Below are 15,927 nucleotides of genomic sequence, written 5' to 3' on the forward strand. Positions count from 1 at the left end.
TAATGCTTTAACTAAAATTATTTTCTCTGATGCCATTTCCATGCCCTCTCTTATTATCCTTTTATATTCTTCTTTTTTGCCCATTTCTTTTTCAAAACTTATGAGAACCATTCCATGCATATGAAGTCATATATTGAAAAGGTTACAACCTTCAGTTTGTGCTGCCTTGTTATCATTTCAACCAATAAAACAATCTTTCACTACTTACCTTCTCAAAATCTTGCAGACTTTGAAAATCTCTATTAATTTTACCATCTTTTATATTAATATGCTGAACAATTTCTGTGGTAGAAGTTAGAATTCCGAATGAAAATGACCCATTCAAGATGCAGACAGACTCTAACACAATTCTCAATGTTGCATTTATTACAACAAAACAAAATCAGGAACATGGAACTGATGTAAGTTATTTAACCTAGCCTAAACCGAGCTAAATGCCAGACAGTTTTAGTTTAGATTCAAAGAGATGGCTCTTGACTTCACTTCAATGGTCACTGCAATGGTTAACACCTGGAATTTCACTTACTTGATCTGGCAGCAGCTTTGGCCATGGGTGAGCGGGACTGATGTGTGCTGGTCAGTAAAGAACAGAGAACTCAGTGGATGTGATACCCCATAGGCGAGTGCATGGCTTCACCAATCAGTTCCCTGCACAGAAGGCAGCCTGATTGAAAGGCTATGCTTCCAGTCAGAGAAGAGACTGGGTGGTGAAGGCTGCCTCTTAGGGATAGGGTAATCTCAAAGTTGGCCGTGGGGTTGGGGGGTTAGGTTCGATCCCTTATTAGCAGCAGTGGAGAGTGATCAGAATTGATTTCAGGGACAAGGAGGATTTATTCCAGGGCGGGGGGTTTGTCCAGGGCAAGAGAAAGTAAGGCTAGTTACCCAGAGAGGGAGTTCTGGCAGGTGGTCCAAGGCAGTCAATCCCAGGGGGTGGTTGGAGGCCTTGTTCAGAGGAGTCGTGGAGGAAAGGGTGAGGTCAATGGCATTTTGTGGGCAGGGGTTGTAACAGTCCTCGAAAGAGACCTGATGGGAAGCAGGGGAAGGGTGGTATGGGGTTGGAGGCCTGGGAAAGGAATGAGCTATTGAGTAAACATTGGGAAACCAGAAGATGTGCTTGGTACCCCCTTTAACATTCCTATATAAAATCCCAGCAATCAGTCCAATTGTTGCTCCTTCATCTGTCACGTGACATAGCAAGTCAGGATTAAGAAAGAAACAATCAGCAGCTTGTAAATGGAAACACATAGCACTCACGTGAACTGGTGAAAAAATGGGCATCTGAGAAACCATTTAATAGCTGGGAATAGCATATATAAACATCCAACCATAATTCAAACAGGGAGCCACTACTTCAAGCTGCAGTCTAGGGGGAGAAGCCCAGGCCATATGTGTGTGTGACCACTACATCATTTCAAAAGTCAAAGCACTTGCATATTTTCAAAGCAGACTTTCTTTGGGTGTGCTGTCAAGAGGATTGCGAAGACTTCATGGCAGAATCTATGTGCTCAAAAGCATTGAGGTACTTCAGGAATATTTAGGACAAAACACAGGCTCTAATGTGAGTCTAAATGGATTTTAATAATGTACCTCAGAAGTTGTTGACACTGACGATTGAGGTGGGTTTTTACAGAAGGCGTAGTCATCCTACTTAAGAACTTTTTTCACGATTTGAACTTTAATTATAACAGATAATCACAATGATTTAAAAAACTTACTAAATAGCCTGTAGTCAAGATAAAAATAAAATCATCCTTACAAGAACAAGTTGGTTATTGTTACAGTAAAATCAGTGAGTTTCTGGTGTGTATAATTATACATATATATCTACAGACATTCTTACCCATAGACACACATCTCTCCCCCGGGTTCAGTTGCTAAATCATAGCTAATCTCATGTCCAAAAAATATTTGAAAATAATTGTGAACTTGATATTATGAAATAAGCTGATCTGCTCCAGCATGTGTTATTTATGTCTAGGATATGGATTTGGTGGGGTTCTTAGAGGAATTCATTTATGCTTAATCCTTCCATGTGCGCTCAGACTTGTGCCAACAAATGAACTGACTGCAATCTGGGTTTGCTGTGGGCAAAACAAATGGGTTGAGTTCACACAGATGCTGTGCCAACTAGATCAAAGGGCATCAATCCAGGTTTTACTGGCCTCATAAATCTAAACTATCATTGTTGCTCAAAGGTAGGACAAAGGAATCATATGGCAATATCCTAATGTACATGATGTGGTACATAAACATAACCAGCCTGATGATTTTGCAAGTTTATGTGATATTTCCCTTTCATTGTGCAGTTTTGTAATCCTTAACTTCGCTCCTGGTCTTAACTCACTTAACTCCAAACGTGATCCATGTCTGTTGCAGAGGGTATTCCCAACATTGGCACCTCAGCACGAGAAAGGCCAAGAGAAGTTAATAATACTATATAAACCCTAATCATTAACTGTGCAGCTCCTATTGAGACAACAAAATAATTCTCACCTGTTCTGGGGAGAGTTTATGATTCGTCTGGTCAGATTGTGCTGAGGGTTTCAGGTGGTCCTCCTCATAATTATCTGCCATCAGCTTCATTCTGTTCTGGGTCTGTGAAAAGGAAACAAAACATATTCATACCCATTTGTCCAGCCACCTTCACTGATATATGCTTGAGCTCCTGCAAAGTGAATGATTTACAATGGACGGGATTTACTGTTTTTCAGTGGCGAAGGCAGCCTGCCAGCGGGATTTACCAAACCCGTCATTAACACTGGGATTTCCCAGCGACTGCACCACTCATTCTGGGAAACCCGTGCGCTGGCGTGGGACAGGAATGTCCCTCCGGCGTGAACAGCTGATAGATTGTGCCATAGATTGTCCTCCCAACCGTTGCAGTTAGATGTACTCTTTGGGGTACTCTCCCTTTCTTCATGTGAAATGAAATGAAAATGAAAATCGCTTATTGTCACGAGTAGGCTTCAATGAAGTTACTGTGAAAAGCCCCTAGTCGCCACATTCCGGTGCCTGTTCGGGGAGGCTGTTACGGGAATTGAACCGTGCTGCTGGCCTGCTTGGTCTGCTTTCAAAGCCAGCGATTTAGCCCTGAGCTAAACAGCCCCTTCATGTGGCATGAAGGAAACTTAAAAACAATACATACATAAACTAATATCGCTCCAAACAAGTTAAGCACACTGTAAGCTGGAACTTGCAGACATTAATGACACTCCATTCATGCTGAAACCAGTTAATGGAAACCTGCCCCTTTTCTTGACCCTTGTATTTTTCCTAGGGCATGTGGATGCGGCCAGAGAATCCTGTCCGAGGTCAATGGAGTTCTCCATTTTGCGCGGCTTTCCTGCGGTGGGCAGGGTGGGAGAATCCAGCCCCTAGTCTCCGATTCATGCAATTCTTCAGGGTCCTTTCATATGAGGTGATTTTAATATGGGTTGTACATCAGGTGGGTGGTGGGGAGGGTGTTTACAATAGCCAGATGATATAAGTAGCGAGGTGCCTGAAACATTTCAGTGGTCAAGCTTCAATTTCATGGAAGCAGCAAGCTGCTAGCACAAATCAAGCGCTGATAAGTAGCTTGCAGTTCTGGAAGCAGTGGGAGATGAGACAGCTCATTGATTTAATTCTCCACCTCCGCTCTCTCTCTGACCTCGACCTCCTGTGCTGGTCCAATGAAGCTCAACTTCAATTTGAGAAACAGCACCTCATCTTTTGATTAGACACTTTACAGTTTTTCTGACGCAATATTGAGTTTCACGATTTCAAATTACAACGCTTTCAAACTTCTACAGATGTGCCATAGAGAGCATCCTATCCGGCTGCATTACAGCTTGGTATGGCAACTGCTCGCCCAAGATTGCAAGAAACTGCATAGTGTGGTGAACGCAGCCGAACTCAGCATCACACAAGCTTGCCATCCTCCCATTGATTCTTTAGACACCTTCTGTTGCTTCAGAAAGGCAGACAGCATTGTCAGAGATCCCAGGTTTTGTCCTCTTTCAGACCCTTCCATCAGGCAGAAGATGCAGAAGTCTGAAGACCCGCACATCCAGACATAGGAACAGCTTTCCCCCCACAGTTACTAGATTCCTGAACGACTCTTCCTTGGACTAATCTGTTCCCTGTAAGAACATTATTCACGTTGCCCTATGCTGCTCTTGTTTGGCCTTGTTCCACACTGTAACCAATCACTATTTGTTGATGCACCACCGTCAGTGTACTCTGTCGATTATTCTTTTGTCTACTATGTACGTACTGAATACGTTCCCTTGGCCGCAGAAAAATACTTTCCATTGTACTTCGGTACATGTGACAATAACAATAAACAAAATGACAATAAAATTATAACCCCAGCCCTCATTTTTTCAGGTGGCTGTTTTGGTAATTCCCGTTTGCAACTCCTTCAGATCTATTTATGTGGCCCCTGACTTGTTCTAACAACATTCCCTTTTGCATTGCATATCATCTCATTCATCAATTAATCTCTCCTGCTTCTGCGCTTGCTCAAAACCGGTTACAGATAACGTTTTTCAGTTCTGATGAAAGATCATTGACCTGAATTGTCAGTCTGGATTTTCTTTTTAAAAATATTTTTATTCAAATTTTTCAATTTATATAAATATCCACAAAACAGGAACACAATACATACACAAAAAAACCATAAAACAAACCCTGACCCATTTCCTTCTCTCGCTTAACAACGAACGGTGACCAATTCCTTGAAATAAACAATAAACGACTGCCACCTCCAACAGAACCCTTCGATTACTCCCCTCATGGTGTTCTTGACTTTCTCGAGGGGCAGGAACTCCATCAGATCTCCTAACCACACCCCAGTGGTACTCGCCTCCAGGCAAACAGCAGGGCGAAGGCCAGGACATCGGCCTCCGCATCCTTCTGCAGGTCCGGTGAGTCTGACACCCCAAATATGGTCACTGAAGGACAGGGCTCCAGCTCAATCGTCAGAATCGCTGACATGGTGCTAACGAAGGAGTCCCAGAAACCCACAAGCTTGGGACAGGACCAGAACATGTGCACGTGGTTAGCTGTACCTCTAGAGCAGCGCTTGCACCTGTCCTTCACCCCTGCAAAAACAAAACTCATTCTGGACTTTGTCAGGTGCGTCCTAAAAACTACTTTAAGTTGTGCACGAGGACATGGAGTTCACCCTGCAAAGGGCCTCATTCTACACCATGGGCCTCAACCCCGCCTCCCACCTAGCTTTAGACAAATCCTCCAACATGAACCAACTATAAATGCTGGAAGTGCTCCCTACCTCCGACCCTGCGATGAAAGAACCTTCTCCATTAGAGAGGTTGGTGGCGCCATGAGGAATGCCGGGAAAATCTGTTTCACAAAGTTGTGAACTTGGAGATATACTGAACCTGAGATCTCAAACTTTTACGTCAATTCCTCTAGACTGTTCTCTATTCCTCTCGGCAAAGCGTCCCCTCCAGGAACAAATCGGCCATCCTATCCAGCCCCTTCCCTTTCCAACCCTCCAAACTTGCAGACTCTAGCAGATGACTGGCACAAATGGGAGCCAGCTTCCACACTGACCCCAGTTTAAAATGTTGACAAAACAGTCCTCATACCTTCAAAGTGGAAAGAACCACTGGATTTGGCAAATGATTTGTCGATGAGAAAGGGAGTAAGGCCGTCGCTAATGCCCCCAGACCAGAACCCCTACATAACCTTGATTCCATCTGCATCCACATGACTCCCGAATCCCTCCACTAACCCAATACCTTCTCTGCATTAGCTGCCCAGTAATAAAATATCAGGTTTGGCAAAGCCAAGCCCCCTGACAGTCTGTCCCTCTGAAGGACTGCCTTACGAATTCTCGCAGTCCTGCCTGCTCATATAAAGGATGTAATCAACTTCTTGACCCTCCCAAGAAAAGATTTAGGAAGGAAAACCAGAAGACACTGGAACAGAAACAAAATTTGTGGCAAAATATTAATCTTGAACGACTGGACCCTGCCCACCAATGACAGTCTTGACTCTACCTATAAATGTAGGGGCCTCACGGTAGCATGGTGGTTAGCATCAATGCTTCACAGCTCCAGGGTCCCAGGTTCGATTCCCGGCTGGGTCACTGTCTGTGTGGAGTCTGCACGTCCTCCCCGTGTGTGCGTGGGTTTCCTCCGGGTGCTCCGGTTTCCTCCCACAGTCCAAAGATGTGCGGGTTAGGTGGATTGGCCATGCTAAATTGCCCGTAGTGTAAGGTTAATGGGGGGGATTGTTGGGTTACGGGTATACGGGTTACGTGGGTTTAAGTGGGGTGATCATTGCTCGGCACAACATCGAGGGCCGAAGGGCCTGTTCTGTGCTGTACTGTTCTATGTTCTATAAAACTTGTATAAATCAATTTATGAAGCCAGGCCCAATCCTGAACCCCCAGATATCTAAAGCTGGAACCAACCTGCAAAATGGTAGCACCACTAGATTGACTCCCCTTCCCCGGGGGTGCACCAGAAAACATTCACTCTTTTCCAAGTTTAGCTTATATCCTAAAAGGGAGCTGAAGTGCCTCAGTAAAATTTTGTAAGCACCAACTATCCATAAAATTTGTTATTCCAATTGTGTATTCATCAGAATGGTCATCCACCTGAAACATTAACAATTTATCTCTATAGTTGCTGCCTGAAGTGCTGAGTTTTCCACCATTTTCTGTTTTTATTTCAGATTTCCAGCTCTGGTAGTATTTTGTTTTTGTCTTGTCAATATAACTGCTGCTTTACCGTGATCTGTAATATGGGACTGGATTTTCCGATTTTGAGACTAAAGTGCTCAACGAATCCAACGTGGGAACAATGGTGACTTAATAGAGGCATACAAGATGATCAGAGGATTAGATAGGGTGGACAGTGAGAGCCTTGGATGGTGATGGCTAGCACGAGGGGACATAGCTTTAAATTGAGGGGAGATAGATAATAGGACAGATGTCAGGGGTAGGTTCTTTACTCAGAGAGTAGTAAGGGCACGATATGCCCTGCCTTCAACAGTAGTGGACTCGCCAACATTAAGGGCATTTAAATGGTCATTGGATAAACATATGGATGATAATGGAATAGTGTAGATGGGCTTTAGATTGGTTTCACAGGTCGGTGCAACATTGAGGGCCGAAGGGCCTGTACTGCACTGTAATGTTCTATATTCTATGTAACTCCATTATCACCCATGGTGGGAACCGGGTCCGTCATGTAAAGTAACAGATCAACTGCATACAGGGATACCCTACACTCCACCACACTCCTCATTATCCCTCTCCACATACCAATGCTCTATCGCCAATGCAAACAAGGGGGGGGGGGGGGGGGGGTCATAGGGCACCCCTGCTTTGTTACCTATTTAATTGAAAGTACTCCAAGCTCCAAGTACTCAGCTTTCCTCATCCAGGAAGAAGAGACCTTCCCATCAGGAAAAATTCTATCCTCGAGTATACTTTATGTACTGGTGCGAAAAACAAAAATTCCTTGCCCCCAGAGTGCATAAACCGCCATGGATCTGGCCCCACCCCTCATCTCCTCCATAAAGGCCGTAAGAACGTCTTTGCCACCCCCAACGGGGCCAACAACTTCAACTTAGACAGGTCAAGTTTCAAGTTCAAAGCACAATTCAAATCTCCGCCGAGAATCAATTGATGTGTCCATTGATGTATTGCGGCCAAAAAGGTCCTCCTGAATGTTACATCGTCCCAATTTGGGGCGAACGCATTGACCACTAACTTACCTTCCAGCGTCCCAGTGACTATCACATACCTACCTCCCTGATCTGCCACAAACAAACCTTCTAGAAAACGGACCCTTTTATTGATTACAATTGCCACCTCTGGACCTGCTATCAAAGCCCGAGTGAAACACTTGGCTCACCCAGCCTTTTCGGAGCCTAATCTGATCCCTCATCTGCTGGTGAGTCTCCTGCAGAAGCACCACATCAGCCCTTAAATTCTCAGCTGAGAGAAATTCTTGGTCATATCACCAGACCCCCCCAGACCTCTAAAATTCCAAGTCATTAGTTTGATCGGGGGTCTCTCATTCCCCCTCCCTCTCAAGCCAGCCATTTCCACCGTGAGGAATTATCTCATCCTTATTGCAAGCTCCTGGAGCCAAGGTCCACCCAAGATGGCCTCCGACCCCACCTAAAAGGTGAGACAAAGAAATAACCCTGGCCACCATCAGTAATCTACCCCCTCTCCCCCTAACCCAAGAACCTGCAACTACATCCCATTGAACAATGCCCCTGCCTCCCCCACCAAACAAACACGCTAGGCACATCAAAACCTGTGTAAACAGGTCCAACAGGCCACAGCCCATCCTCCCGACTCACTCCCATTCATTAGCTTAACTCCGCATGCTAGTGAGGTAGGCCCCCGCCAGGGGTCACACCCAAGGAACAGAAAATCCCCTGCCCATCCCCACTGTGAAAGAATAACCAAACCCAAAGCCTTTACAAGTCTCATGATGTGGAGATGCCGACGTTGGACTGGGGTGGGCACAGGAAGAAGTCTTACAATACCAGGTTCAAGTCCAACAGGTTACATTTCTCAACCACCCACCTCGGGCCATATATTGTTTGCATTGCTGCCTTAACTGTTACCCCAGAGCACTTTGCCCCCCCCCCCCCCCACCCCCCATCACTCCCCCAACAACAGACACACTCCAATACAGAACAATAAACCCAGTTAACCAAACATATATATACAAAAAACTGAAACATCCCCAATCAATCCCATCAACACCTGTTAAAGCCCCATTCAAAACCTTTCAATTAAGTCCATGTCCTTGTTCTTTCACAAAGGCCTGCTTTTCCTCTGCCATCTTGAAAAAATTAGCTTTTGAGTTAAATCATCTCCCACACAACATCTGAGCAAGGTACTCTGTTGGCCTTGGGCCCTTCACCCCCTTATTCCTCTCCTCCACCATCAGCATCACGGCTTCCAGGGAAACAATCCGGTCGCTATGCCATGACAAAATTCCTTCCATCCCCTTCAGAAACTGTCCATGCTCTTTCATGGCCTCCGAGGTCCTTCTCTGTCATCAGGCCCAGCATGCCCTCAATTGACTTTTTGAGGGTCTCCATCATCCCACTTTGTTGCCTTTCAAAGTGTTTGCTGAATCAAATTCGATTGCCATTATCCCAGTCAGCTTTTCTACTGTGATAGGAGCAGCCCCACCCATTGAGGTCGCCTCCACCATCTCTCCGCCTGATGAGCTTAGCACTCTCTCTGGCTCTGTCAAAAGGCTATCATTCGTACCCTTCTTGCCAACAGTCTTTTTTGTGGCTTTCAACGTCCTTTCGTCAAATACAATTAGATGGGTCGGGTTTGTCAACCAATTTCCCCCCCCCAGGAACCAAGCAAAAAGGACCAAAAAATAACGACCTTTGCGGGAGCTACCGTATGTGTGCCTTTCTCCCACATGCCCCCACTGGAAGTCCTAGGTCTGGATTTTCAAGGTGGGTCATGATCCTGATGTTAACCTCGATTCAGAATTGGAAATGCGGAAGTGGCTTTGGCTGGACATCTGTCGCGATCTTCTCAGAGGCAGCCAATTAAGTAGCTGCCTTCAGGACCCATACCGGGCAAGTGGGAGTCCCAATCAGAGGGCCTATAGTGATATCAGGCCTACCGAAGAGATGGGCATTGCTGAGGCATGCAGGTGAGCATAAAGGCATCACAATATGGAGTCACCCTCGCTTTCCTGCAGTGAATTCAATAAAGAGATAGGGCACTGGTGCGAGACATGCCTCTCTGGTAGTGGTGCCGGACAAGGTTCTAGTCTTTAATCCTTATGGGTCACTGGAGCTTGAGGCCTTTGGCATTGATGGCCTCCCAGCCTCCTATCTGATTGCCATCTCCAATAAGCTGCCAGACTGAACACATGGGAGAGGGGCACTCTGTCAGGAGGAAACTACTGGCAGTGATGCAAAGCTTCAGTGGAGCAGGCAACCAACTCTGGTCCCAGTCTGTGCTCGGGAAAGTCCCCTGTAGGTAGCAATGGTTAGAGAGACATCCTGATGCGCATCCTCTGATTTTTCCCAGCTTCCCCCATCACCCCAGCCTCCAAAGCCCTCTCCACAAGGTCAGAAAATTCAGCTGATTCACCAATACTGCCTGACGTACATCTTTCATCTTCCAAACAGGAACGTTCGCCTTTATGGCCTCTATGCTTAATATGGATCCAGGACTGTTTTTAATTTCACTTGCTACAGCTTGTTGACTAATCTCTTCATGAGTACCTTGAAGCCATTACAAAAGATCAACTGCACTCAACCAAAGTGCCCAAAAAATGATAATCCCTTAATTACTGTTATTACTTAAAAAGGGAGTTTGTATGTATAGGTAAACCCACTACACTGCAGCCTAGATACCAGTGAAGAAGTTCACTTCTGGAATACCTTTATTCCTAAATTTACCTGAATGTCCCAAATGGAATTGTGGTACATTTGGGAACCCTGGAGCAGAGAGAGAATAAGGGTGTGTTTACCTACAAACTGGAGTTACATTGAGGGCTTAAATCAATACCGCTTTCCACAGTTTTGCATGTTGAAGCAAGAATGCATTATACCAACTCATATTTTTTTTAAAATTTGCATTATCTAATAACTGACAAAAATTGATTTTGTGCAGATGGTCGCAAACCTCTCAGTTTGGGAGTGCCACACAAAATAACAATATTGTTGACCAAAACCATTGATCTTTACTCATTACCCAGCACTTGAAATATTACATAGTCACAAGCCAGTTTCACATTCAGTGACAGTCTTGTGGTGATATGCATCACTGTATATACACAAGGGGTTAATGTAAATACACTACAACAAAGTAACCACTGGAGGGAGCACCAGAGATGTCATGACATGCAGATATACTGCCAATGGGTCATTACAACAGGACACAACCAATGGGTAATTAGGACATCCAGAGGTGGCATTACCATAAGGGGGCACTTCACAACCCCTATAAAAGGACAGGGCACATATGCTCTGCCTCTTTCCACAGACAGGCATCTAGAGAGTACATCAGGATTGATCAACAGCATCACACCCAGCACGTGGCTTAGAGCAGGCTGGTAAAGATAGACTGAGTTACTACAGCTAGATTAGCAGAGAGTCAAACTCATTTAAGAATTGTGTTAATAGTTCAATAAACATGTTGAACTCGTTTTGTCAAAGCATACATCAAGGAAGCAGCTTATGCTACACGAAGCAGCATAACACAAGTCTCTCCACAATAACTGTAATTTAACTGTATATTGGTGAAATCATTTACAAAGTCATTGGGCCAAATTTTACTTCCAGTATCCTAATCCTGATGCCGGGCTGAATTCTGGGTCAGAAACTCAGTGTGGTTACAGCAGGACCCTGGAGATTTGTGACAATTTTTTTTTTTTTGGAAAAATGTTTTTATTCAAATTTTAACAATTAAACATATAAAACACATAAAATTTAGAAAATAGAACCAACCCAAAATAAAACAAAAGCCTAGGTTTCCCCCCTTCCCAACCTCCCCCTCCCCCCACCTTCCCCTCTCCCCTCCCCCCTAGCAGTTCGCAGTAATCAGCCCCTCAAATGCAATACAAACAAACCCCATCCCTTGTGGAACCCCCCCCCCCCCCCCCCCCACCAAGAACAAATTTCACCTTCTCCAAATACAAGAATTCCATTAGATTCCCCAGCCAGCCCAGCACAGGGTGGAGAAGCTGACCTTCACCCCAACAGGACCCGCCTGCGAGTGGTCAATGAGGCGAATGCTAAAACATGTAAAATTACCGACATGGTGCTGCTTTAATCTCCAAATAGAGGTGCAAATCGGGTCACAAATTATTGAACTTCCTGTCGCTCATTGCAAGCCCTCACTCAAGGAGTATTTGGAAGAGGGAACCTGTAAGCCAGGAAAACAGTGAGGAAGAGGCTTGGCAAGATGGAGATTGGGTGAGAAGGATATTTGACGAAAGGGAAGTTCAACGAGGGGGGAGGGCCGATGAGTGGGCAGTTTAGTGAGTAAGATCAACAGCATTCAGCATTCAGGAAAGGGGGCAGCAGGGTAGCATGGTGGTTAGCATAAATGCTTCACAGCTCCAGGGTCCCAGGTTCGATTCCCGGCTGGGTCACTGTCTGTGTGGAGTCTGCACGTCCTCCCCCTGTGTGCGTGGGTTTCCTCCGGGTGCTCCGGTTTCCTCCCACAGTCCAAAGATGTGCGGGTTAGGTGGATTGGCCATGCTAAATTGCCCGTAGTGTCCTAATAAAAGTAAGGTTAAGCGAGGGGTTGTTGGGTTACGGGTATAGGGTGGATACGTGGGTTTGAGTAGGGTGATCATGGCTCGGCACAACATTGAGGGCCGAAGGGCCTGTTCTGTGCTGTTCTGTGCTGTACTGTTCTATGTTCTAGGTGGCGAGGTGAAGAGTTGGGGAAGGGGAGAGGTAATGAGCTGGAGGGTTGGAGCAGAAGAGGCAGGGGAAGTAAAAATGGTTAGCATATTTCTTTAATTTTAATTTCATTTCAAGTTATTTCATTTACGAATGTAGGAATTTCAGGATGGTTGCTCGGTAGTACTGAACTTGTGGATTGCTGAAAAAAATAGATCTGCTGTTAAAGCTTTGAATCTTACACTCATCAGGGCAGAATCAGAAGAATACCAAATTTTGAATGGAACAATGATTGATACTGCATGCAAAAAGGGTGTTGATTGGTTGCAAGTGGACTCTGATTGGTAGAGGCATTGCAATTGGGAATGCACCATGGAGCAGCTTTCTCCCAGGCTTTTGTTTAAATTCAAGCCAAGCAGGTCAATTCAATAAGATCGCCTCTCATTCTTCTAAACTCAAATGAGTATAGGACCCAATCTTCTTAATCTTTCCTCATAAGACAACCCTTTCATCCCAGGTATCGACCGACTGAACCTTTTCTGAACTTGCTCTAACGCAGGCACTATCTCTTCTTAAATAATTCAACCAAAACTGTTCAAATTACTCCAGATGCAGTCTCACCAAGACCCCGCAAAGTTGTAGTGTGATTTCCCTACCTTGACACTCCATCCTGCTTGAAATAAAAGCTATCAAGCCATTTGCCTTTCAAATGCTTGCAGTCCCTGCATGATGCCCGTTTGTGATTCACGTACAAGGACACCCAGATCTACTTGAATCACAGTATTCTGCAGTCTGTCCATTTAAATAATATTCTGTTTTTCTATTCTTCCCACCAAAGTGGACAACCTCACATTTTTCCACATCACACTGCATCCACCCAATTTTTGCCATCCCACTTAACCTATCTATATCCTCTAGGTACAAAATCAGGTCCAGCACTTAAATAGCTATTTGTTGGCATTAGCCAAGAGTAGCATTGTGTTATTAATAATGGCTGACCATTAATAATGGTTATCCCAACTGCAGGTCCTAGGTTCACATTTTGGGTGACGACTCAAAACATTGATGAAAGGATTATCTATTTTTTTATGAGGAGTTAGGAATACAAGCCTGTTTGCTTCATAAAGGATGGAGGGGATTTAAAAGTTTAGAATCAGCGTTCATGGAAGGGAATTTTTTTTTATATAGTGAAGGATGTGATAGATATTTAGAACTTTATTTCATCACCTGAGGTCCTCCCATTATGGATACTTGATGAATTTGCATGAAGGGAGTAAGGGCAAAGGGTGGCGGATGAGTTGGTATTGGGGCAATTAGGGGCCATGAGTATTAATGGGGGACAGGAGTTTTTATCGAGAGTATGAGGACCCATGAAGGGTTGGTGTATAAGTTAGCATTGAGGGTGTGAAGGGCTATTGGGGATGGGTGAGTGGCACGTGTTGCAATGAGTTGGCATGAATGAAGAGTTGATAGGGGTTGACGGTGAGATGGCCTAAAGTTTGAGCGAACAACTGGACGAAGAAATGCCCTTTAAACAGCCTGCTTGGTACTCAAGAAGTCTGCGATCACCAAGGAAAACAAGGAGGAGAATCTGTAACCAATGGTGTAATAGCAATGCAAGATCATGAATAATGTATATCATTGAACTCCTTCAGATCACATAGCACATGATGTATAAGTGGCGATTAGTAAAATGCAAAAACTCAAACATCTTTTCTTTTTTCTTTCCCCCCAGAACATCGCAACTTAAAAACTCTTGTACTGTACCTTGGCACATACAGCAATGGATCAAAATCAAACCAATCCGAGATATCCTTCTTTTCCTGATCCCCCAACTTAAGTTACAGTGAAAGGCTGAGATTTTTAAAATATAAATCTACACAAAACTTTTAACTCAGCCGCTACCATCTAGATTTTAAAGTCATTATGCCTCTACCAGACTATTGTCTTTCATGAAGACCGCCACTTCTTCCGGCGGGCCAAATATACTTCCCAGTTCTTGTAGGTCACCCAAAGACGGGCCGGGTAGAGCAGTCCAAATTTTATTCCCTTCGCGTACAGGGCCGCCTTAACCTTATTAAAACTTGCCCTTCTCTTTGCGAGTTCTACTCCCAAGTCTCGATACACCCGGATCTCAGAATCTTACCACATGAACCGTTTTGTCTGCCTGGCCCACCTCATAATGCGGTCCTTGTCCAGGAACCGATGCAGCCTCATCACCATGGCCCTCGGGGGCTCACGCCCCTGGGGCTTACGCATGAGCGCCCTGTGAGCCCAGCCCACCTTTAACGGCCTGTCGAACGCATCTGCTCCAAGCATCCTCTCCAGCATCCTCCCCACATACGCACCAGCATCCAATCCCTCCTTTCCCTCTGGCAAACTGACGATCGGATATTCTGCCTGTGAGAACGATTCTCCAGGTCCTCCACCTTCTCCAACAGCAGTCTCTGTCGATCCTGTAGGATATTAATTTCCATTGCCATTGCAGTGAACTGCTCCTCTTGTTCCGCCACCCGCTCCTGCAACTTTTGGATCGCCTATCCCTGGGCCGTCACTTTCTCCTCCACCAGGTCGACCACCTCCTTAATCGAGGCCACCGCCTGGGTCAGGTCCTCCGCACACTCCTTACAATGCCGGGCAAACTTCTCATCCAAGTATTTAACCCACTGATCCATCGTCCATTGAGCTGGCATGGTCGAACTTTGCTTCTCTGCCATTGCATCCGCCAAACTCTGAACTTCACTCCCAACCAACTTTTGAATTCTTCTTTTAAGATTGTTTCTTGGGCACTGCTCCATAAACTAGGGGTCGTCTTCTTCGCCTCTCGCTTTTATCCACTTATGTTGAAAAATTCCCACGGAAATCCAACTTAAAAGCCGTTAAAAGACCACTAAGAGCGGGAGCTGCTAAATGTGCGACCCTTCACACCATGATCGCCACCGGAAGCGTGGCCACTAACAGTCAATGCATCATAAAAATATAATTTTGGCATGGGTTCTCCCAATGGTCCACTGTAACATTACCAATAGGTTTGAGGAAACCCCAAAGAAAATGAGGATGGAATTTTCCATTCTGCAGACTACGTGCGGTGGTGGATGGGAAAGCTGACACCTCAATGATGCATGAATGAATAGAAGCAATAAATTAAGTGAAATGTCCTTCAGAGGTTTCCCTCCATCTCACAGCCAGCAGGCAAGTGCTATGTCCTTATCCTGGTCTACATCTAGATATGGCATCCCCACTCCACCCCACCCCTTACAGGTAAAGGTCATCCTGGAGGACAAGAGATGGGTGTTCTTTCCATTCATACATTAATGCGTATGGAGACATTACTCTTTGGCCAGGGTGAATGGCACAGAATGAATGGCTGTTACACACCTTTCTGGGATCTTGATGTTATGAAACCCATGAATCGGAAACAAACTTGCCACAATGCAGACTTCACCAGAGAAAGGAGAACACAAGTGAGCATATCTTTGAAATCTAGCTGCCTCATAATTATTAGGGTGTCCCTTTAGTCAGCCATTTGTGCTGACTTTGAACTCCACCCACCAA

General features: G+C 45.1%; 1 protein-coding gene across 9 annotated transcripts in view; it reads right to left on the bottom strand.

The window, feature by feature from the left end:
• Positions 1-15,927, bottom strand: part of erc1b (ELKS/RAB6-interacting/CAST family member 1b) — a 1,169,759-nt gene that overhangs the window by 227,433 nt on the left and 926,399 nt on the right. For all 9 annotated transcript variants that reach the window (XM_038780204.1, XM_038780201.1, XM_038780203.1 and 6 more), the window contains one exon: positions 2,494-2,595. In XM_038780204.1, coding sequence (XP_038636132.1) covers positions 2,494-2,595 — 102 coding nt within the window. The remainder of the gene's footprint in view (positions 1-2,493; positions 2,596-15,927) is intronic.

This window comes from Scyliorhinus canicula, chromosome 20 (assembly GCF_902713615.1).
Source record: "Scyliorhinus canicula chromosome 20, sScyCan1.1, whole genome shotgun sequence".
Lineage (NCBI taxonomy): Eukaryota > Metazoa > Chordata > Chondrichthyes > Carcharhiniformes > Scyliorhinidae > Scyliorhinus > Scyliorhinus canicula.